Genomic DNA, 23,805 nt, shown 5'->3' with positions numbered 1-23,805 from the left:
TTCCCCCACCCACTAGGAATGTCAGGTGATGGTTTGGCAGTGACGACATTGCCTCTCTAAAAGTGATCAACTGGCAGCTGATGCTGGAGGTGGGTTGGGGGGGGGCATTTCCTGATGGCCCACACCTGCTGCACTGAAGTGTTAATTGAACGCAGGCGCCAAACAGATGCAACTTCCTGGGCATGCACATTAAGGACAAAATGGTGGAGTATGACCTTCCAGGGGCACACCACCAGAAAAGGGAAGAAACCTCAGATGGGCATGTGTACAGCTTCCTCAACACTGTGTGTGCTCACTTCCCAAGTGTAAGGAGGGCGCTGTGTGTGCAGGCAGCCCACCCTAAGGGAAGAATCACAGAAAGGGGCCAGCCTATAAAATCCTAGCTAGGTTCAAGGTTAAACACTGCACTTGGCCTTCAGGTGCCCACTTGTGTCTCTTCCAAGTGAACTTTCCTTTCCTTCCTGCTCTAAAGCCTTTTTAAATAAACTTCCATTCCTGCTCTGAAACTTGCCTGATCTCTTTTTCTGCCTTATGCCCCTCAGTCAAATTCTTTCTTCTGAGGAGGCAAGAATTGAGGTTGCTGCAGACCTATATGGATTCGCCACTGGTAATTCAGATACCTTCTATGGGTGACACAAGGACAGCAGTCATGTTGGATTAGGGCCATCCCAATGACCTCATTATCCTTAATTACCTCATTAAAGATCCAATCTTCAAATCTAGTCACTTTCTGAAGTATTAGAGGTTAAAATTACCACATATGAATGTTAGGGGAAACAATTTAGCCCATAACAAGATCTAACAAATTTAATGATTAACTTGTAAAAGACACTACATTAACAGAAGACCACTGGTAAAAATAAAAGTGGGGAGAGTGGGATACAACTTATACACATGTACTCATTGACAATTACTCTCAGGTAGAATTTTTTCTACAAAAATGGTGATTTATTTCACTTTAACATACAATGGTAGATATACTGGGGATCATCAAATTTTAAAAATTTTTTGTTGGGCTTACTTTACATATTACAATACTAACGTAAGCTTATAAACTCTTCCATTTCAATGAAGGAAAGGGATCCAATTGACACCTGCTAGCAGCTTGGCTAAGAATGGACATAAAAACCGGACAAAACACTGAAAATATAAAGTACTTTTCTCCAAATGTGTATACAAAGTTTTGAAACAAAATGACTGCCCGCTCCACAGGACAGACAATCTGAATTTCAAAAATGCTCCAGGCCAGGAATTGCATAACCCTGTGTAACAATACTTATAATACAGCTTAACAATATTTTATCGAAGACTTTTTTCATTTGAGATTTTAAAAAAACTGAAGTAAAACAGTAGCCAAGGAACTGCACAACCAAAAAATGAAAATTATATAAAATATTTCCACCACTATTTAAATGCCAAATTTCATCAAGCAATAGTAAAAAAACAAAACAACATAATAATACAACCTTCTGTTTAAAATAACAGCACTGTTCCACCTCTCTTCCATTGAATTTTACATATGAACAGACTATATATACTGGTTTTTCAGAGAAATGTCCATTTGGTCTGCCACACCTGTCGGGCTCATCCTAAATCCTCTCGCTGTCTTCAGAGGACTTGCAACTCCATGCTGTTTCTGTATTTCCAGCCTTCCGGGGTAGGTGCAATGTCTCAAGTATAATACATTTCTCCCTTTTCCTTTACACAGTGCAGAGTATATGGGCTTAGGTTATGTAGATTCTGTTTCACTCCAGGTCACTGTCTTTCTCTAAATTCAAGGTGGTATTCAACGGAGTGCAGTAGTTGGGCTTGTCAGAAGGTACATAGCCTGGCAGACACAAACACTTGTAGGAACCATCGGTGTTAATGCACTTGGCATTCTTGCAGAGTGACATCCGGTTGTTCAACTCATCACATTCATTTACATCTGCAATAAGTCAAGCCATGCAGGTAAACAATCTTTGATATTGCTCTGTGAGATCACATAACCTACCTGAGGCTTAGCTGAGGCATCAAGGCAGTCTGAATGCTGCCCTTCCCCCGACCACCCCAAGGAAGCTTTCTTGTCATTGCTTCAATCACAGACAAGATAAAGGTGACTTTTTTTTAGATCTTAAAGAGGTAGATTATCAGGGAGGTTCTAGAACTTCTTTCCCTGTTATCTAGCACAACATGAGCATTTTGTGAGCTTGAAATTTTCTAGTAGAACCTCAAGAAAGTTAGAGGAACTATATTACTTCCAAATTCCTTCCCATAGGTATGGAGGAACTGCTAGATTTGTCAAGAGGAACCAGATACCTATGCAGAGGCCTCTCCATACAGCCTGTCTAAAGCCTTCCGTAACATTCTCAGACCTCTTTCTACATGAGACCCATTGAGGCTTTCACTCACTTGAAACATCTGTTAAGAAGCTAGGTTACCTATTTTACAGACACACCACGGATTAAAACTAACAAAAGCAAAGTCGGCAAAAGGACTGCTTCAAGAGGGAGAAGAGGCGGGGCGTGGTAGCTCAAGCCTGTAATCCCAGCACTTTGGGAGGCCGAGGCGGGCGGATCACGAGGTCAGGAGATCAAGACCATCCTGGCTAACACGGTGAAACCCCGTCCCTACTAAAAATACAAAAAAAAAAAAATTAGCCTGGTGTGGTGGTGGGCGCCTGTAGTCCCAGCTACTCGGGAGGCTGAGGCAGGAGAATGGCGTGAACCCGGGAGGCAGAGCTTACTGTGAGCCAAGATCATGCCACTGCACTCCAGCCTGGGTGACAGAGCGAGACTCCTTCTCAAAAAAAAAAAAAAAAAAAAAAGAGGGAGAAGAAAAATAAAAGAAAAACTTGTGGCAAACAGGCCCTGAAAGACAACACTAGGTCACACAGAGAAGGTTAAATGTATGTTTCCTGTTGTTTTCAATGTAAGAGTTGTGGCAACACGACAGCTTCAGGAGGAGTTTCATTCAAATGATTACTAGGAAGTTGTATTTTTTGCAGATGTCTACACTCCCTTATGCTAGTGTAAGTGTTCAAGGAAATCATTACTTGCTACAGTCAAAAGCTAAATTTGAGTCAAAGTAATTATCTGGGATATTCTGGCCTTTCCTCCAATATTTACCACTATTTGGATTCTTTTTTTTTTTTTTTCAATCCTCATTGATAAATGGATTCCTAAATGAAACACCAACTCTATCTTTTTAAAAAGAATTGTGGTAGGCTGGGTGAGGTGGCTCACGCCTGTGATCCTAGCACTTTGGGAGGCCAAGGCGGGCAGATCACCTGAGGTCAGGAGTTCAAGACCATCCTGACCAACATGGTGAAACCCCCATCTCTACTAAAACTACAAAATTAGTTGGGCGTGGTGGCGCACACCTGTAATCCAGCTACTCAGGAGGCTGAGGCAGGAGAATTGCTTGAATCTGGGAGGCAGAAGTTGCAATGAGTCAAGATCACCCCACTGCACTCCAGCCTGGGCGACAAGAGTAAAACTCCATCTCGGAAAAAAGAAAAAAAAAAAAAAAAAGAATTGTGGTAAAATATACAGGACATATTTACCATTTTAACCATTTTTAAGTATATAGTCCAGTGGCATTAAGTATATTCATACTGTACTTAATGTACATCTCCAGAACTTTTCTCATCTTCCCAAACTGAAACTCAGCAAATCTATCTTAAATGTTCTCTACTGACTGAGATATGGACTTGGGGTGTCAGGAAAAAATTAATGTCCCATAAAACACACGTCATTCTTACCGACACAGGTCATCTTGGCCGTATCCAAGTGATACCCATCAAAGCAATCACAGGTGTAACCTTCCTGGACCCTCACGCAGCGACCATTTTCACATCCATTGAGGATGCCGCATTCCTCAGCCTGTAACTCCTCAAAGCTATTTAGAAAACCTGGAAAGGAAAGGGCAGAAGCTAAGTTAGACCTTCTCAACTTCCCATATCATTTTTTAAATGATATTTAGATGATGGTTCGTTTTCTAAATAGACACATATATGTCCATATATATTTCAGACATCTTAAAGTTAGCATTAGAAATACTGAATGTTGCTGTGTAAAATAATATAAAAATAAAAAATTTTGTATGTTTTGTGCAGAGTAGTCTCATATTTTGAATTCTGATATTCTATGTTAAAATCACATAAAATGAGAAAGCAAATATGGTTTTTGTTTTTGCTCTTCATTATTAAAAGTGTTCATCCAAAGTTCCAAACTTCCTGAGTTCACAGTAGGGCAAATGTCAGACTCTCAGGACAGAACCAACAGCATTCACTGTCGGAGTCTAGTAAGCATTTGCTAAGAAGGTCCGTAAGAGTGTGAGGCAATACATTTTCAGCTGGAGTTTGTAAGATCAGAGAGAAGCAGGCTGGCTTTGCCATGTGTTTGTTTGCTCTGGCTACGGGATGAGCCTTACAAAAGGGCTCCCAGGGGATCAAAGGAAAAATTCAATAAAAGCGCCTCAAAACATCCTGATAAATGAGAAAGAACATCATACTTGTGTTTGGAAAACCCAAAGTCTGGGCTCATGTCTATAATCCCAGCACTTTGGGAGGCTGAGGCGGGCAGATCGCCTGAGGCCAGGAGTTCGAGACCAGCGTGGCCAACATGGTGAAACCCGGTCTCTACTAAAAATACAAAAAATTAGCTGGGCATGGTGGTGGACGCCTGTAATCCCAGCTACTCGGGAGGCTGAGGCAGAAGAATCGCTTGAGCCTAAGAGGTAGAGGTTGCAGTGTGCTGAGATCACGGCCACTGTCCAGCCTGAGCAACAGAGCGAGACTCTGTCAAAAAACAAACAAACAAAACACACACACACACACACACACAAAAACAAAACCAAAAGTCTTCTTTTAAGGAAACAAAGAAACTCTTGTTTGGCTCTTTTTATAGTTTAGATCTCTTAAAACCAAGTCAGAGCTAGACTTTAGAGTTTTTGTGATATAAAAACAATTTAGCCAGACATCAAGAGTGTTTAGCTCTCATTTTGCAGAGGAAAGTTCTAAACAGAAATCCACAGTGACCCCAACACACTGTCATGTTGCCTCTCATCTCCTCTCTCTTCCCAACAGTACCAAAAAGTAGCTTCAAAAAAAAAAAAAAAAAATATGGCTAGAACTCTCTAGGGGGCTTTTCAAGTAATTCTCCAGTAGAACTGCAGGGGACAGCAAAATATCATTGCTTATGGAGGGCAATAAGGTCTAACTGGGAGGAATTGGACAAGGATATGGAGTTTGGTCTCGTCGATCACCAAAAAGTAACCAACTTAGCCAGCTTTTTTTTTTTTTTCTAAACAAGGAAGTAAAGACTTACTTGTTACTTCTCTTAACAACAACAACAAAGAAGTTTCAACAATGACTAAAGTGCCTGAGGTCAACATGGAGACAAATTAGGTCAGAGTTTCTCTCATATTCTAAGATTAGGTGCCCTGAGGGGAGAGAGGTGAAGAATAAATTTTAGAGCATGCCCTTTAGAGAAGAAAGTGGGTTTTAAAGATGACCAAAAAATATACAATAAGTGAATCTTAAATTATCTGTTTAGGTAAGAACAATACACTTATTGTGTATTAGGGGACTTGAGTTCCCACTCCCATTTCACTATGTGTACATTGTAAACTTGGGCAGAAAGCTTATTTTTCTCACGTATGAAGTAAAACCATTGAATTTTATGATCTCTAAAGCCCCACTCAGTTATAGGTTTATTTTGTGGAAATGAACCATGGGATTTGAATCAGAGGAACTGGGTCTTCTGCTCATGCCTGTGACCCTGGCCAAGTCACTTGATTTTGCTGAAAACAGGTTCCTCATTTAAAAATAGACAAACGATGCTATGTAGAATGGCAGACCCAACATTGAACACAATGCCTGCACTCAGTAGGAAGTATTTTGTAATGAATGAACACTTTTCTACCTTGTAAAGATTAAATGAGATTTGGCATAAGTTTGGGGGATAAAAAAGAAAATATGGTACATATATACCATGGAATACTAGGCAGCCATAAAAAAGAATGAGATAATGACTTTCGCAGGAACATGGATGGAGCTGGAGGCTATTATCCTTAGCAAACTAATGCAGGAACAGAAAACGAAACACCACATATTCTCACTTGTAAGTGGCAGTTAAATGATAAAAACTTACGAATACAAAGAAGGAAACAACAATGATTTTCTTCACAGAATTGGAAAAAACCACTTTAAAGTTCATATGGAACAAAAAAAGAGCCTGCATTGCCAAGTCAATCCTAAGCCAAAAGAACAAAGCTGGAGGCATCACGCTACCTGACTTCCAACTATACTACAAGGTTACAGTAACCAAAACAGCATGGTACTGGTACCAACACAGAGATATAGACTAATGGAACAGAACAGAGCCCTCAGAAATAATGCCACACATCTACAACCATCTGATTGGAAAACCTAACAAAAACAAGCAATGGGGAAAGGATTCCCTATTTAATAAATGGTGCTGGGAAAACTGGCTAGCCATATGTAGAAAGCTGAAACTGGATCCCTTCCTTACACCTTATACAAAAATTAATTCAAGATGGATTAAAGACTTAAATGTTAGACCTAAAACCATAAAAACCCTAGAAGAAAACCTAGGCAATACCATTCAGGACATAGGCATGGGCAAGGACTTCATGTCTAAAACACCAAAAGCAATGGCAACAAAAGCCAAAATTGACAAATGGGATCTCATTAAACTAAAAAGCTTCTGCATTGCAAAAGAAACTACCATCAGAGTGAACAGGCAACCTACAGAATGGGAGAAAATTTTTACAATCTATCCATCTGACAAAGGGCTAATATCCAGAATCTACAAAGAACTTAAGACAAATTTACAAGAAAAAATCAAACAACCCCATCAACAAGTGGGTGAAGGATATGAACAGACACTTCTCAAAAGAAGACATTTATGCAGCCAAAAGACACATGAAAAAATGCTCATCATCACTGGCCATCAGAGAAATGCAAATCAAAACCACAATGAGATACCATCTCACACCAGTTAGAATGGCCATCACTAAAAAGTCAGGAAACAACAGGTTCTGGAGAGGATGTGGAGAATTAGGAACACTTTTACACTGTTGGTGGGACTGTAAACTAGTTCAACCATTGTGGAAGACAGTGTGGTGATTTCTCAAGGATCTAGAACTAGAAATACCATTTGACCCAGCCATCCCATTACTGGGTATATACCCAAAGGTTTATAAATCATGCTGCTATAAAGACACATGCACATGCATGTTTATTGTGGCACTATTCACAATAGCAAAGACTTGGAACCAATCCAAATGTCCAACAATGATAGACTGGATTAAAAAATGTGGCACATATACACCATGGAATACTATGCAGCCATAAAAAATGATGAGTTCATGTCCTTTGTAGGGACATGGATGAAGCTGGAAACCATCGTTCTCAGCAAACTATCGCAAGGACAGAAAACCAAACACCGCATGTTCTCACTCATAGGTGGGAATTGAACAATGAGAACACTTGGACACAGGATGTGGAACATCACACCCCAGGGTCTGTCGTGGGGTCGGGGGAGGGATAGCATTAGGAGATACATCTAATGTAAATGACGAGTTAATGGGTGCAGCACACCAACATGGCACATGGATACATATGTAACAAACCTGCACGTTGTGCACATGTACCCTAGAACTTAAAAGTATAATTAAAAAATTTTAAAAAAAAAGAACTTACTCATATAACCAAATACCACACACACACAAAAAGAAGGAAACAACAGACACTAGTGGAGGGTGGGAGGAGGGAGAGGAGCAGAAAAGGTAACTATTGGGTACTGGGCTTCATACCTAGGTGATGCAATAATCTGTACCACAAACCCCCATGACATGTTACCTATGTAACAAGCCTTTATATGTACCCCTGAACCTACAAGTTCAAAAAATTTGTGCCATAAAAAAAAAAATCGAGTAATACATCCATGGCAGGCCCATTTTAAAACTCTAAAGGAGAACAAGAGTCCCAGCTACTCAGGAGGCTGAGGCAGGAGAATCTCCTGAGCTCATGAGGTGAAGACCAGCCTGGGCAATATAGTGAGACTCCAATTCTCAAAAAAAAAAAAAGTGACACCACATACTCAAAGCCAGTTAAGAAACACGTACAAAAAATAAAGACTTAATCTATGACAATATTTTCAGATCCCATGTATCACAGCAAAATCATTTTTACTTCATAGCTAATACATTTTTTATTATTACAGAAATTAAAACATAAAAAGTAAAACTTGAAACTCCCCACACATCAGGCAGGCTCCCCAAAATACTTCTTCAGGACTCTAAAACAGGTCAGGACACTACAGTCTCTGGTCCAAATCTGGCCTGCTACCTATTTTTGTAAATAAACACAGCCACGCCCATTTGCTGCTGTGCTATTTAGGGCTGCTTTTGTGAAACTATAGCAGAGTTGAATACCTACAACAGAAACCATATGGCCTGCAAAACCTACAAACTTTACCATCTGGGCTGGGTGCGGTGTCTCACACCTGTAATCCCAGCACTTTGGGAGGCCGAGGCAGGTGGATCACAAGGTTAGGAGTTCAAGACCACCCTGGCCAACGTGGTGAAACTCCATCTCTACTAAAAATGCAAAAATTAGTCGGGCATGGTGGGGCATGCCTATAATCCCAGGGGTACTCAGGAGGCTGAGGTACAATCACTTGAACCCAGGAAGTGGAGGTTGCAGTGAGCCAAGATTGTACCATTGCACTCCAGCCTATGCAACAGAGGAAGACTCTGTCTCAAAAAAGAAAAAAAATGTACTACCTGGCCCTTTACAGAAAAAAACGTTTGCCTATTCTCTGCTCAAGTAAATTCCAGTTTTAGAAGTACTGCTCTCCCTAAAGGTAACAGAGATGATGAACCATAAAGGCGATAAGAAACCTCACTCAGCCTCCGTCTATGTTACTACCTACCCAACACGATCATTTTTGCAGCAGGCTCCAAAAGCCCTTGCTGGAGGTCAGAAAACTGGCTGGGAAGGGGGAAATATTTCTCTGCAACTTGTAAGAAATGTAAAGGCCATTACACTGTCCAAGCTGGAGGTCTTGGAACTGCATCTCAATTTCCTATGTTGCTAAATAGGAGATTGATGTGACACCAACATGTTTATTTCTTAACATTTGTAGTAAATTTAAAAAAGAGCTTTAAAGCAATGCCAGCATTAAAAAGAAGGTACATAAGCCAGACATTTCAACATGAAAATTCCTGGAATCCAAACTATAATGCCATAGAGGCTTCTGACTTGTAGACTCTCAGGACCCCTCAGTGCCTGGGATTTTGGTTCTCCATTTGTCCTGGGGTTACTGAGGTTTCAATGCTTTTCATGATCCCAGGCTCTTGCTTACATCTAAGAACAGAGTTTTTGAGGAGGTCTAGGGAGGAAAGCTGTAAGCCACGGGATTGTCAGAGTTGCATATAGACTTAACCTGGTATTCCTGATTTATGGGGCAAGCTGGGCTTTCTTTCAACCTTAATAATTCTTCTCCCTTCCTTTTTTCTTAAGTAAACGTTTACTGACCCGTAACATATACAGAGAAGCATCAAACCCTAAGTGCACAGTCTTGTAGCTGTGAGTGCATTCTGGTCCATTTCATAAAGAGCTGCATGGTTATGTGCTGTGGATGAAAAGAAAGAGTGTTGTTCATCTATGGTGTTAGGAGTCAGGATAGTGGTTACCCTAGGGAGGGGGGTGGGAAGGGGCGCCAGGGGCCTTCTGGAGGCTGGCACTGCTCCTGACCTGGGTGGGAGTTACACAGGTGTGTGTTAATCAGCTTAGCTGGACTAATGGAATGTTCTTATCATGGACATTTTAAAACATTTTTAATTCTACCAGATGATCAATACACTACATCCTTCAAAGAAAAAGGTGGGGGGGAAGGGAGGACAAGGAGGGAATGAAGAAGGGAGAGAAAGGGAAAAGAGAAAGAGAAGGGAAGTACAAAAAAATAAAAGCTCTTGATGCAGAACTGAAGTAACTCCTAAATTCAACTAGAAATCTCATGCTGTTGCCCCAGAACTGGGTCCTGGCTAGGACGCTTCGTGCACAGGTGACGGGGCCCAGGAGAGAAAAAAGCTTCACTGCATTTTTCTCTAAAGTCCTAAGTCAAACTCCTTGGTCGGCAGCAATTACCTATCTTAAAAATGTGGTGCAGGCCAGGCATGGTGGCTCACACCTGTAAGCACTTTGGGAAGCCGAGGTGGGTGAATCACTTGAGTCCAGGAGTTCGAGACCAGCCTGGACAACATGGTGAACCCCCCCGCCATGGAAAAAATACAAAAATTAGCTGTGCATAGTGGCGCATGCCTGTAGTCCCAGCTACTTGGGAGACTGGGGTGGGAGGATCGCTTGAGCCCAGGAGGCAGAGTTGCAGTGAGCTGTGATCATGGCACTGCACTCCAGCCTGGGCAACAGAACGAGACCCTATCTCAAAAAAAAAAAAAAAAAAAATTTGTGGTGAAGCTACACATGTGAGGATGGCCCCTTTGTGAGCTGTGGATGAGGCTCTCGAAATGGGCGTTTTCCTGTTCTTGTTCTTGAAGTGAGACTATCTACTATCTACTAATATTTCATTGTGGACCTCCTGCTGTTTCAGACTTCAAATTGTCAGTATTTAAAAAGTCTGATTTGAGCTTGTGTGTTTGTAGGCTTCCTCACACAGCATTTACGTTCTAAAAGGGATCACAATTTGCAGATACACACTCCCATCTCCCCCATGAAAGCTGTGCTCACTAACCCAGGAAAAGTTGGCACACATTATTTCTTACTCCATAAATCCCCTCACCAATGTATTTTAAAAAGTCATTTCTGACCAAAAGGGCAATTCTTTTCTTACCTCCTACTCTAAAACACTTATAATAATGATCAACTTGTACAGTTAACATTTGCATTTCCCTGTAGGAAAAAAAAGGCTGCAATGCAACTGGGCTCTCATGGAAATCTTGGCCCTCAAACTAGTCCACCACTTAAAAGAGAAAAGATTTTGTTATAGAAATTATAATGACAGGCTGGGCACGGTGACTCATCCCTGTAATCCCAGCACTTTGGGAGGCCAAAATGGGTGGATTACAAGGTCAGGAGTTCAAGACCAGCCTGACCAACATGGTGAAACCCAGTCTCTACTAACAATACAAAATTTAGCTGGGCATGGTGGTGCGTGCCTGCAATCCCAGCTACTCAGGAGGCTGAGGCAGGAGAATCGCTTGAACCCGGGAGGCGGAGGTTGCAGTGAGCTGAGATCGTGCCACTGCACTCCAGCCTGGGTGACAGAGTGAGACTCCATCTCAAAACTTTAAGAAAAATAAATATAACAGTACCCCCACCAGCAAGACTATTCATCAAATGCAATGGTTCTTTTTGTTTGTTTTGTTTTGAGATAGGGTCTCGCTTTTGTGGCCCAGGCTGGAGTGCAGTGGTGTGATCTCGGCTCACGAATGATGCAGTGGTTCTTAGACTCACCCGTGCAGAAGGACTGCCCTTGTGAAACAAAGATGGCTGGGTCCCACCCTAGACTTTCTGATCAGCAGGTCTGGGGTGGGACCAGAAATGCGACATTGCTAACAAGTTGCCATTACATTTTGAGGGCCACTGATTAATCTTCAACCACAACTTAGTATCAAAGGAACAAGGTTGTTTTGCTTACGGTCTTGGATGAAGTAGGGATCGGCTTCTGGAGCATACTGTTCACTGAAGTCAACCAAGGCGTCCCGTCCATATGGCTGCCGGCGTCCCGTCACGGGGATGTTACACAGCTGAGCATAGTCATCTAAGGAGTGGACAAGCAGCATGAGGCCCCATCACTGTTCGCTCGCATCTGCCCCACCCCTCACAGCTCAGAGCAATGGGAATCTGCCAGCACACCCTTCCACGTGTGTCTCCATCTCCTGCGTACCACTGAGCCTAGAAAGTGTCTGAATATCTTTTGAAGGGAATTTTATACATCCAAGTACAATGACTGCTGTAGAGCATAATTAAGGTTCCAAATTGAAGATCAAAAATATTAGCTTAACAGTGGGTAGACCACATCCCAGAGCAGTAAAGAGCTGAAAAAAATGGAGCCATCTGAGAGTGCTTCAGGCCTTTTGGAAGGATGGCTTTATCTAAACCCATCAAGAGTTAATCATCAAAAACATTTTTAAAGTAGAAAGTAGTCATTCTGACAGAGAGGTGCTTTTTCGCTCTGTAGAGACATGAATAAATATATCTCTGGTGTCCAAAAATGATACAGCACCAGGCAAGGATGCTGCTTAAATTTAGTAGCCACTATTATAACTCTACAGTCTCTATGGATAGCATTATAGCAATGCTGAGAGTCATAATAGTCACGATAATAAGAACAGCAGTGGTAGTAATAACAACAGCTACCAGTCACATAATGCTTGCTCTGTGCCAGATACGTTCTAAGCACTTAATACACATCAATGCACTAAAACACTCACACCATCCTATGAAGAGGTTCTACCATCTCCATTTTACCAGTGAGGAAACAAAAGCACAGAGAAGTTACATGACAGCTGCCACATGGCAGAATCTGATTTGAAGTCAGAAATGAAGCTCCAGAGTGCACAGTTTTCACATGTCTCTCCTGCAATGATCTCAGCTCCTTTGGAATTCCTGTCCTTACCATCTCTGTACCCCAGCTAGACCCATCTGTGGTTTCCACTTCCTGAGGCCATACTGCTGTTCCACACTGGGTCAGCCCCATGGCCCTCTGACTCCTGGACTCCCCTTTACTCCTCCCCCAAGGACCCACCAGTGCACGGGATTTTGGTTCTCCACTTGTCCTGGGGTTACTGAGGTTTCAATGCTTTTCATGATCCCAGGCTCTTGCCTACATTTAAGAACAGAGTTATTGAGAAGGTCCAGGGAGGAAAGCTGTGGAAAGGACAGCCTCATGTTCTGAGTATGTTCCACAAAATACACTTTCCAAAGATACATCTAGCAGTTGGTGAAATTCTGGGGCTCCACGGATGTCAACAGCTCTGTTAGGACTGTGAGGTGCAGGCAAGGCTACAGGCCCAGATGGACAGGAGTGGGGCAGTCACACAAGGCAATGGCCACACTTGCCTGGAATTTTCCTCTATTGTCACGCAAGGCCATGGCCACATTTGTCTGGAATTTTCCTCTATTGTGTTTATTCTTGCAATATACAAAAAAACAAACAAACAAACAAACAAAAACCCACCAAGGCAATACTGTGAACCCTGAAGGCTTTCTTTTATCAGCTCCTACTTAAATGACTGGAGGAATGAGGGAGACGAATCAAAGGTGTGTGTGTATGCTTGTGCACACGTGCACACACACATTCTGAGAACTGCCCAAAGCAAGTGTAAGGCCAGAAAAGACCTTGAACCACTGGATAGGGTAGGATTCTGGCTGCCCCTGTCTAAAATTCTCCTTATGTGGAAGCATTCCAGGAACAACATCCAGACTCCAGACGTCCCAGCACTTTTGCATGAAACCATTCTGTGTGAAATATTAATTTCATTAAGGAAATAGCCGAACCTGGAAAAAGATTCTTGACTCAAAAGAAAAGAACTACTTCAAACAGAGAGAGCACAAATGGCTGTCAGTTCTGCTTAAAGTTTGAAAACGCAGAATTAAGGATTTCTTTGCGAGAGCAAGATTGCTGAAATGTTTACAAGTTTCAAGAGCTGAGGTCATCTTCTCCCATTATTTTTTATATACATTTGTTGTACATCTGAAAGACAGACTTGTTCCATATTTTATATTGAAGCCACTGTTGTGATCTAGAGGAGATGTTAAAAATGATTTAATTCTGGTACTTATTTTTAAAGAAAGGGTCGGCCGGGCACGGTGGTTCATGCCTCAGGCCAAGGTGGGTGGATCATGAGGTCAAGAGACGGGGACCATCCTGGCCAACATGGTGAAACCCTGTCTCTACTAAAAATACAAAATTAGCTGGGCATGGTGGCGCGTACCTATAGTCCCAGCTACTCAGGGGGCTGAGGCAGGAGAATCACTTGAACCTAGGAGGCAGAGGTTGCAGTAAGCCAAGATTGCGCCACTGCATTCCAGCCTGGGTGACAGAGCGAGACTCCGTCTCAAAAAAAAAAAAAAAAAAAAAAAAAGGGTCTCGCTCTGCCACCCATGCTGGAATGCAGTGGCACCATTGTGGTATCGTGGTTCACTGCAGCCTCAAACTCCTGGGCTCAAGCGATCCTTTCACCTCAGCCTCCTGAGTAGTTGGAACTACAGGCATGAGCTACCAAACTTGGCTAATTTTTGTTAGTTTTTGTAGAGACAGGGTCTCACTATGTTGCCCAAGCTGGTCTCAACTTCTAGGCTCAAGTGATCCTACCACCTTGGCCTCCCTAAGTGCTGGGATTATAGGTGTGAGCTGCCGTGCTTGGCCCAGGTACTTATTTTACAAAGCGAAATCCAGAGGTGGCTGAGCATCCTGCTGATGCCTGTTGGCTGTCAGAGAAGCCTTGCTGAGACTTGAGGTCCAGGGATGTCGAATGCCATGATCAGGGGCTGGCCAGGGCAGCCACCTTCAATCCAGTGCACTCCCCTAAACACGCTTCCTCCACCAAAGAAATGAGATGGGCTTGAGTCTCTAAGCTGTCACTCTACAGCAATGCCAGAGGAAAGGACTGAAGGTGAGGGTGAAGAGGAAGGACAGATTCCTGTTCCTATGCAATGTTTAGGAACAGCTCCCTGCAAAAGGCGGACCTGAACTGAAACTAAGTGGGTACGTAGAAATTATGTTGCAGAATTTTGGATTAATTTTTAAAAGCATGTACCCAAAGGCATCAAGAAAGAAAACTAAGTTGTTTTTTGGGACTACCAAATGGTTCCTAAAGAAGTCTTCTGACTAGACCAAGGCTAGGGAAGCGGGCAGTGGAGGGTAATGGGTTGGGGGAGGTACTTCTGGGATATTCCACGTCCTCCTTCCTTTCCTTTCTTCCCCTGCCATGTGTTTTTTCCTCTTAAAATGCTAGAGCGTGTTGCCCTTTGCTGCTTCACTTTTCTCTAACACATTCACATTCTAAGCTCCAAGATAGTTTTGGTCAGTGATCAAAACATCCTTTCTGCACCACGTCTTCTATTTTGTATCTGAAGATGTGCTAAAGTCCCGTCATCACAGGAAATGTATTTTGAGTTATTTTTCTGGGAGCCTGCACAGGTCTGTCCTAATCCATCCACGCCGCCCTTCCCATCATGCACATCTGCCCTGATTCTTGGCCAGGATCGTGGGGTAATGGGAAGAACATGGGCTTCGGAGGTGGAAGCTAGGGCTCAAGTCCGGATTGCACCACTTACTTCCCAGCTTAGCAGTTTTGGGCAAGCCTCAGTTTCCACATCTGTAACACAGGAACAAGAGTTCTTGTTTGTCTACATCTGTGTTATTGACATGTAAAAAAATGAGATAGTGTTGTGAAACTATTTTAAAAATTTGAAGCACCAAGAAAATGGAGAATCCAACCTTTTCTTGTGGGTGACATCACTAAGTCCCTAGTGAACATTTGGAAATAAATGAAGATTTTTTTTTAAAGACAGTATTATAATGAGTGAGTGATTTACATTTTAATGTTAACAAAACGCAAAAGCCGTGGTCAACAGGCAAATAATTGTGCAGTAAATTAAGAGCAATGGAAGAACGGGCCATGGGTGTTTTTAAGTCTCGTTTCAAGACTATTTGGAGTTTTTAAATAGGTAGAGGGAAACTAGCTCAGTAAATAGAGAAGTCTTCCTAGACTTCCTCTCAAACAAGGCACAAAACTGTTGACTGCCTTGGTAAATTTAATTACTTGGTTGCACAGTGATAAAGTATGAACAATAGCACATTTTAACATTAGATCATCAGAACTCAAAGTACAGGGGAAAAACTGATGTCCAAGAATTTTTAATATAAGCCTAAATCAGAAATGTCTTACATAGAGAATAAGTTAATAGAAGAGAGTAGGTTTATAGAAGTGGATTTCACCATCTTTCAGGAAAGCAATGGAAATATCAGGAAATATTTTGATGTCTTGGGCAAGTCATCCTCTTTAGGATCTCAGTACAGGCAAATTTCTAGCATGTGCTGGGCCTCTGGGCACCCCAAGCCACAAGCAGAGCCCACTGTAGCTTGGAGGTGCTTGGCCTTGGTTATCTCGATGACTAGGTCACTGCTACAGTCCAGCTTGGGGAACTGCATGAACTGTGGTTGGCTGAGAGTACAGAGCCCAAGAATAGCAGATCCCTGAACTATTTCCATAACTTCCCACGAGAAACTCTTGGCTGCTACTTCATCCAGCTCAACATGTGGAGATGAACACATTTTCTGTCCTCAGAATCTTTCTCTTTCTCCAAAACACCCTTCACTTACGTGCATCAAGAACAATAGTCACCTCCTTGTTTGGGGCTTGGTGCAGAGGAAAAGATTTTGCTTAGCAGGGCTTGCCCTGAGAGGTGCACTTTGGAGGCAATCCCATTTAAGACCCCATACAATGTGTCCATCTGGAATCTAGCCAAATACCAATGTGAAATGAACAGGAAATGGAAACAGTCACACCTAAAAGACCCTCCCCTGACCCACTGCATTCCCCATGCCCCAAGCGCAAATGCTTAGCTCTTTTTTTTTTTTTTTGAGACGGAGTCTTGCTCTTTCACCCAGGCTGGAGTTCAGTGGCGCGATCTCCGCTCACTGCAGGCTCCGCCCCCCAGGGTTCACACCATTCTCCTGCCTCAGCCTCCTGAGTAGCTGGGACTACAGGCGCCCGCCACCTTGCTCGGCTAATTTTTTGTATTTTTAGTAGAGATGGGGTTTCACTGTGTTAGCCAGGATGGTCTCGATCTCCTGACTTCGTGATCCACCCACCTCGGCCTCCCAAAGTGCTGGGATTACAGGCGTGAGCCACCGTGCCCGGCCAAATGCTTAGCTCTTGATCAAAGCTATGAAAGATACACAAGGGATGCTATGGGACACTGTCGCTAAGTGGTCTAAACAAGATCCGGGCCATTGATCACACTAATTTCCCTGGCATGGCTGACTCATATGACAAATGCTGTTGCTTTTCATCTTAAATTGAAAAAAGAAAAGGTTTAAAAATTATCCCCTGGAGCCCATGGGTGTGGGGCCACTGCTGTTGGCAGCAATGGCAGGAACATTACCATATCCTTACTATAAGAAATCTCCATTCTTGATGACAGACACATGTGCAGGGCAGTCTGGACAGTCACATGTCACAATGCTACCCTGGCATGTGAGGAGACCAGGAGGTAAAGTTTTAGTTCTAACTGAGGCAAATTAAATTCAGCTGTTTTTAGAAATGGTAGAGAGGTTGCAATTTCGTTTTGCACACATCGGGGCTAAAAATGCAATGCTCTGAAGTTTGAACTGTGTTATTTTCAAATATAAGAGAAACAAGGACCAATTCTCATGCATTAAGAAAAACAGGTCAGGGCTGGGCGCAGTGGCTCACGCCTGTAATCCCAGCACTTTGGGAGGCTGAGGTGGGCAGATCACTTGAGCCCAGGAGTTTGAGACCAGCCTGGGCAACATCGTGAAACTCTGTCTCTACAAAAAAATATTCAAAAATTAGCTGGGCATAGTGGCACACTGAGACTAGAGGATCATCTGAGCCCCGGTAAGTCCAGGCTGCAGGGAGCTGTGATTGTGCCACTGCACTCCAGCCTGAGCAGAGTGAGACCCCATCCAAAAAAAAAGAGAGAGAGAGAAAGACACAGAAAAGTAGGTCACATGCTACTACAATTTCTAGACCAGGTATTTTTCTTAAAGGTTTAAACATGGATTAATGACAATGGTGTTTAAAACACACAACTAGGAAACAGAGGGAGGAGATAAAGAGAATGAAATGACTGTCTCCTCCAGTGACTGATAAGCCAGCATTATAATAGACACTTTTCTTTTTTTTTTTCCCCCGAGATGGAGTCTCGCTCTGTCACCCAGGGTGGAGTGCAGTGGTGCAATCTCGGCTCACTGCAATCTCCACCTCCCAGGTTCGAGTGATTCTCCTGCCTCAGCCTCCCGAGTAGCTGGGACTACAGATGTGCGCCACCATGCCAGGCTAATTTTGTATTTTTAGTAGAGACGGGGTTTCACTATGTTGGCCAGGCTGGTCTTGAGCTCCTGACCTCGTGATCTGCCTGCCTCGGCCTCCCAAAGTGCTGGGATTACAGGCATAAGCCACTGCGCCCAGCCAATGGGCACTTTTTTTTAAATGAAATTAGCAAAAGCTATGAAATTAGAAAAATGTTGGCCATTTACAGAACATGCCACTCTGTACCAGTAAAGAACGGTGGAAGAGAGACCCCTGTGGGTATTGCCACAATACTGTGAGACTGGATGTCTGCCTGGGTGTGTGTCCTGCTCTTTATCCCAGAATACATTACTGCTCACAGTCTCTGGTGAATAGGCAGCAACACTCCTTCCCTGAAACTAAAGTATGTGGTGTTGTGATGCAAAATCGGATACACTGCAAACACTTGGAATCCAAAGACTTGGGTTCTAGTCCTTGTTTCTCCACTTCCTAGTTCCTTGGTCTGGACACGTTTCTTTGAGCCTTACTTTCTCCATTTATTACATGGAATTAAGGTACTCTTTGCCTTAGCTCTATTAAAAGTGATTCATTCATTGCTTCATTTGGTGACTGACTGGCTGATGCATTCCTATAACCAAAGGCCGAGAATATTACGGACAGGCTGGGGCTTGAGAGTACGGAAAGATGTGACGATAGTCAATCAGGGCACATGCAATAACTTATCAGGATCACAGAGACAATGACTAAAGTCATCCTGGAAGAGCTGGGAAAGGCTTCAGCTTGAAAACACCATCTGTAGCCAGGAGGTTAACCAGGTAGAAGAGGAAGGAAGGTAACTCAGAGAGAGTCATCAGCATGTATAATAGATAAGAAAGCATTAGGGAAGCTAGGCTGGGCACCATGGCTCATGCCTATAATCTCAGCACTTTGGGAGGCCGAGGCGGGGGATCACCTGCAGTCAGGAGTTCGAGAGCAGCCCGAACAATATGGTGAAACCCTGTCTCTACCAAAAATACAAAAATTAGCCGGGCGTGGTGGCGTGCACCTGTAGTCCCAGCTACCTGGGAGGCTGAGACAGGAGAATTGCTTGAACTGGGGAGGCGGAGGTTGCAGTGAACCGAGATTGCACCACTGCACTCCAGCCTGGGTAACAGAGCGAGACTCTGTCTCAAAAAAAAAAGAAAGCAGTAGGGAGCTAACTGCTGTAGATGCAGGCTACCGAACAATTAAAAACACGAGAGTTAACTAACATGCACTATTAAGTTCCTATGCACCAGACACTACTTTTGCATACACTGTTTCATTTAAAACTCAGAACTCTATGAAATAATTGTAATTAGCTCCTTTTGTTTCCAATAAGAAAACTACACTTTTTAATAGCATAACTTGCCTTGCCCAAGGTCAGGTGAGGGATTTGAACCTAAAGCGGTCTATTTGCCAAACCATGTTCTTTCTGCTCCCTAGCTGCCCTTCTGAAACCCCGGGAAAAAGATTATTAAATACACTCCCTAGACCTTAAGCACCAGGTAAGCACTTAGTTCAGAAATAAGCATTTGTGACTAAAATTCCAGGGAGAGTAATAACCATGAATGCTGATGAGCTCAGCTCCACCAGGGGCAGCTCCATCATTAGCAGGATTTATGTTTATTGAATTTGCTCGATTTATTAGGTGAAAGAGATCAAATTGCTTAATGTTCAATTAAATCGTACTTGTCGAGGACAGGAAAGTAATGAAGTCTAAAGTCTTGGCAAGGTTTATATTCTGCGGGACTCCTGTAAATGTTAATACTCTAAGGAGACTCACGGGCCATAGACCAACCACGTTCTCCCCACTCCCAACCTTCACCTAATGTTACCCTTCTCATTTTAGTTACTCCCAGAGTTTCCCAACAGACTGCTGTTTATTTAGCAAGACAAAATGAAAAAAGAGATTTGTTGGATAGAAATGCCAAAAAAATAGTGGTTCCCTTTGCATTTTAAAACCTGGATTCAAACATTTATACTATTGTAATAGTATTAAACTATGCCACATACAATAACCTTAAAATAATAATTGCCAATGTATCTGGGGTATAGGAAATATATTAAGTCTTACATCCAGGTAATTTCAGAGGAAATCAGGAATGAGGCTTCTAAAATTGATAAGAGACAAGACTGAACAACACAATAAACAAAGAGGCAAATGAAAAGAGTATTCAACATGTTAAATTTCCAAACTGATCTACTTCATATTTTTTGAGCTGCAAGGACAGGTAAACCACTTCATTTCCCCTTTCCTGCTCTTTAAATACCACTCTGAAGCAACAATCTGACAAGCTGAAATTTTTTTTAATTATACATACAAAGTACTTTTTTTTTCACTAACCAAGTAAGAATTATTTAAAAACAGGAACTAAGCATGTGCTTAAGAATAAAGGGCAGGTTGCATTACATCGTCAGTGTAGTAAATGCCACTAAATTGTTCACTTTAGAGTGCTTAATTTCATGTTCTGTGAAGTTCACTGCAATTTTTAAAAAGTCAAGAGAAACAAAAAATACAGGAGGGGAAATATTTAATATGTTAACTCTGGAATTCATCTAACTTTAACTGGCAAAATGAGGCAATAAGACTAGATGATCTCGAAGGTCCTTTTTAGCTTGCATATTCTATGATTTTAAACAGAAAACATTCTTTTATTTATTTATTTATTTTTAAGACAGAGTTTCGCCCTTGTACCCCAAGCTAGAGTGCAATGGCATGATCTCAGCTCATGGCAGCCTCTGCCTCCCGGGTTCAAGTGATTCTCCTGCCTCAGGAGGCACGCCCAGCTAATTTTTTTTTTTTTTTTTTTGTATTTTTTTAGTAGAGACAAGGTTTCACCATGTTGGCCAGGCTGGTCTCAAACTCCTGACCTCAGGTGATCCACCCGCTTTGACCTCCCAAAGTGCGGGGATTACAGGTGTGAGCCACTGCATCCGGCCTGAGCAGAAAACATCCTTATTATGGGCTGCAAAACTCTTGGAAAGACAATTTGTCTTTGAAACCTGTGGCTGTAATATAAGGTAATCACCACTAGATGACGCTGTTACCTTCAGGTGGTGCCCATCTAGATATTTTCAGACTGATGACAAACATGTAATTTAACAAACAGTAAGCGTGGACATCTAATCTTCCCATGTATTATTTTGCTGAGGAAACTGAAGTTTACAGAAATTTTATGATATTCCAAAGGTCATGCCAGGATAAATTTTGTTTTCTTTTACTAAAAGTAATAAGTTATTAAATTATAAAGAAAATTGTGTTTTAACATATTTTAATCTTGCTTTTTTTTTAAAGCTTCATAGCAGAGAAAGCTGTTCTAATATTTAAAACTCTCTTAATATTCAGAAGTTCAGATCTCAAGGTTCTGAATAACGAAGATATACCACTATCCATTATCATTATTGGAAGAGCAAGTTCTAGATAATCAATGTAATATGAAAATAACACTAAACATAGTCAATGACTAGTCATGAAAATGTATTCCATTCAATAACAGGAAGTAAGACATCACTGCAAAGTAAAAGATGGACTATTTTGAAATCCTGATTCTGTTTTATGATTTCTTTGTATTCTGCCATTTACTTCAATCTGAGATGACCCTCCTCTTTCCTTCCCCTCTGGATCTGTTCACTATCAGATACAGTCCTACTAACTTCTGCTTCTGGCAGTGATTTCTTTGGAAGGGGCTCACAGATATTACCACATGAATGCATTAAAAGTAATGGCAGGGCCAGGCATGGTGGCTCAAGCCTATAATCCCAGCACTTTGGGAGGCCGAGGTGGGCGGATCACAAGGTCAGGAGATTGAGACCATCCTGGCTAACAAGGTGAAACCCTGTCTCTAATAAAAATACAGAAAATTAGCTGGGCGTGGTGGCAGGCACGTGTAGTCCCAGCTCCTCGGGAGGCTGAGGCAGGAGAATCACTTGAACCTGGGAGGCGGAGCTTGCAGTGAGCCGAGATTGCGCCACTGCACTCCAGCCTGTCTCGAGAGAGAAAAAAAAAAAAAAAAAAGCAATGGCAAAAACCACAATTACTTTTGCACCAACCTAGTATTTTCTTGAATTGAGCAGTGCACAACCAGCACAACTGTTCACAACAGCTCAGCCTGCCACTGAGACTTGAAGCCCAGAAGGAAGCATAAAGAAGGCTTTGTTGTGTCAGAAGCCCTCCCAATGAGCTAATGTTTTGTAATCTGCTTCTTTCTTAAGGTAGTGGCTACTGATGCTGAGCAAAACAATTACTTTCTAGCTTCTGCTCCCTGCAGATTTGTAAATACAAGAAAGAACCTGGTCATTCCAAGAACTTTCTGGATGTTTTTCTCCCAATCATAAGGGGCACAATCTGTCTGTGGCATAAAAGGAGAATAAAATTTACTTCATCCCTCCTCTGCCCGGCTTGCCTGCTCTGGCCATGAGGTCATTGTTTAACAGACATGGGCAGCCAGCAGGTTTGTTCTAGCCATAGTTGTATTATTAGGTTCATTAAGAAGAGGTCAAAAGAAATTCAAACGTTAGCTGAATGCAAAACCTCAAACTTCGAACAGTGCTTAAGCAATTATGCACAGTGATTTTCTCAAAGTCAGACTCATCACAGTTCACTCTTCCTAGAGTATGCTTCAACTAGCCCTATTTTCAAAGGGAAAAAAAAGCAAATTTTATTTAAAATATGTGAAAGTAGGCTGGGTGTGGTGGTTCACGCCTGTAATCCTAGCACTTTGGGAGGCTGAGGCGGGTGGATTGCGTGAGCTCAGGAGTTCGAGACCAGCCTGGACAACATGGTGAAACCCTATCTCTACTAAAATAATAATTAAAAAAAAATTAGCCAGGTGTGGCAGGCGCCTGTAGTCCCAGCTACTCGGGAGGCTGTGGCAGACGAATCACTTGAACCCAGGAGGTGGAAGTTTCAGTGAGCCGAGATCGTGCCACTGCACTCCAGCCTGGGCAACAGAGCGAGACTGTCGCCAAAACAAACAAACAAACCACATATAAATATGAAAGTAAAATGTTCACTAGAACAAATCATCTAGTATCATACTGAATGGGTGATTCTAGAAAACTGAATGCCTATTCATAATCTCTGATTTCAAAGGAGAAAGGTTAAACTGCTAAGACTTTTACTTTTGAGATAAATTTGATTGCTTGTTGATATGGTTTGACTTTGTGTCCCCACCCAAATCTCATCTCGAATTGTAATCCCGACCTGGTGGGAGGTGACTGGTTCATGGGGCAGTTTCCCCTACGCTGTTCTCATGATAGTGAGGGAGTTCTCAGGAGAGCTGATGGTTTCAAGTGTGGCACTTCCTCGCTCTTTCTCTCTTTCTGTCCTGTCGCCAGGTAAGAAGTGTCTGGCTTCGCCTTCTACCATGATAAGTCTCCTGAGGCCTCCCCAGCCATCAAGAACTGTTCTTTATAAATTACCCAGTCTCAGGTAGTATCTTTATAGCAGTGTAAAAACAGACTGATACACTTGTTAACTAAAAATAAGTGTTGCTTTTTAGGATCAGACTGTTTACATGCACGCCTGAAATTTCTCTCCTTTCGCTCAAACTAGAAAGATTTTAATAGGACATCAGTAAGATTATTATCATAATGAAATTTAGCTTCTATTCAGAGTATTTTTTATAACAGAGAGTGGCCAAATACTTTCCTGGCACTTCCATGCAGTATAGCTCTTAGGAAAAGTGCCATGAATACAAATGACACTCCAAGGCTCAAGCTGTACAAGAAGTAAAATTTCAGAAGTAC

The 23,805-nt window shown here is 42.3% G+C and overlaps 1 protein-coding gene across 6 annotated transcripts in view; it reads right to left on the bottom strand.

The window, feature by feature from the left end:
• Positions 1 to 923: 923 nt before the first annotated feature.
• LTBP1 (latent transforming growth factor beta binding protein 1) overlaps positions 924 to 23,805 on the bottom strand; it is a 462,412-nt gene continuing 439,530 nt past the window's right edge. For all 6 annotated transcript variants that reach the window (XM_032172648.2, XM_032172650.2, XM_058426675.1 and 3 more), the window contains 3 exons: positions 11,670 to 11,792; positions 3,743 to 3,892; positions 924 to 1,927 (listed from right to left, as the gene is read on the bottom strand). In XM_032172648.2, the coding sequence (XP_032028539.1) occupies positions 1,746 to 1,927; positions 3,743 to 3,892; positions 11,670 to 11,792 (455 nt within the window). In that variant the 3' untranslated portion in view covers positions 924 to 1,745. The remainder of the gene's footprint in view (positions 1,928 to 3,742; positions 3,893 to 11,669; positions 11,793 to 23,805) is intronic.

This window comes from Hylobates moloch, unplaced genomic scaffold, assembly GCF_009828535.3.
Source record: "Hylobates moloch isolate HMO894 unplaced genomic scaffold, HMol_V3 SCAFFOLD_13, whole genome shotgun sequence".
Classification (NCBI taxonomy): Eukaryota; Metazoa; Chordata; class Mammalia; order Primates; family Hylobatidae; genus Hylobates; species Hylobates moloch.
Note: the sequence above shows the minus strand (reverse complement) of the source record. Positions and strands in the feature narration are given on the sequence as shown.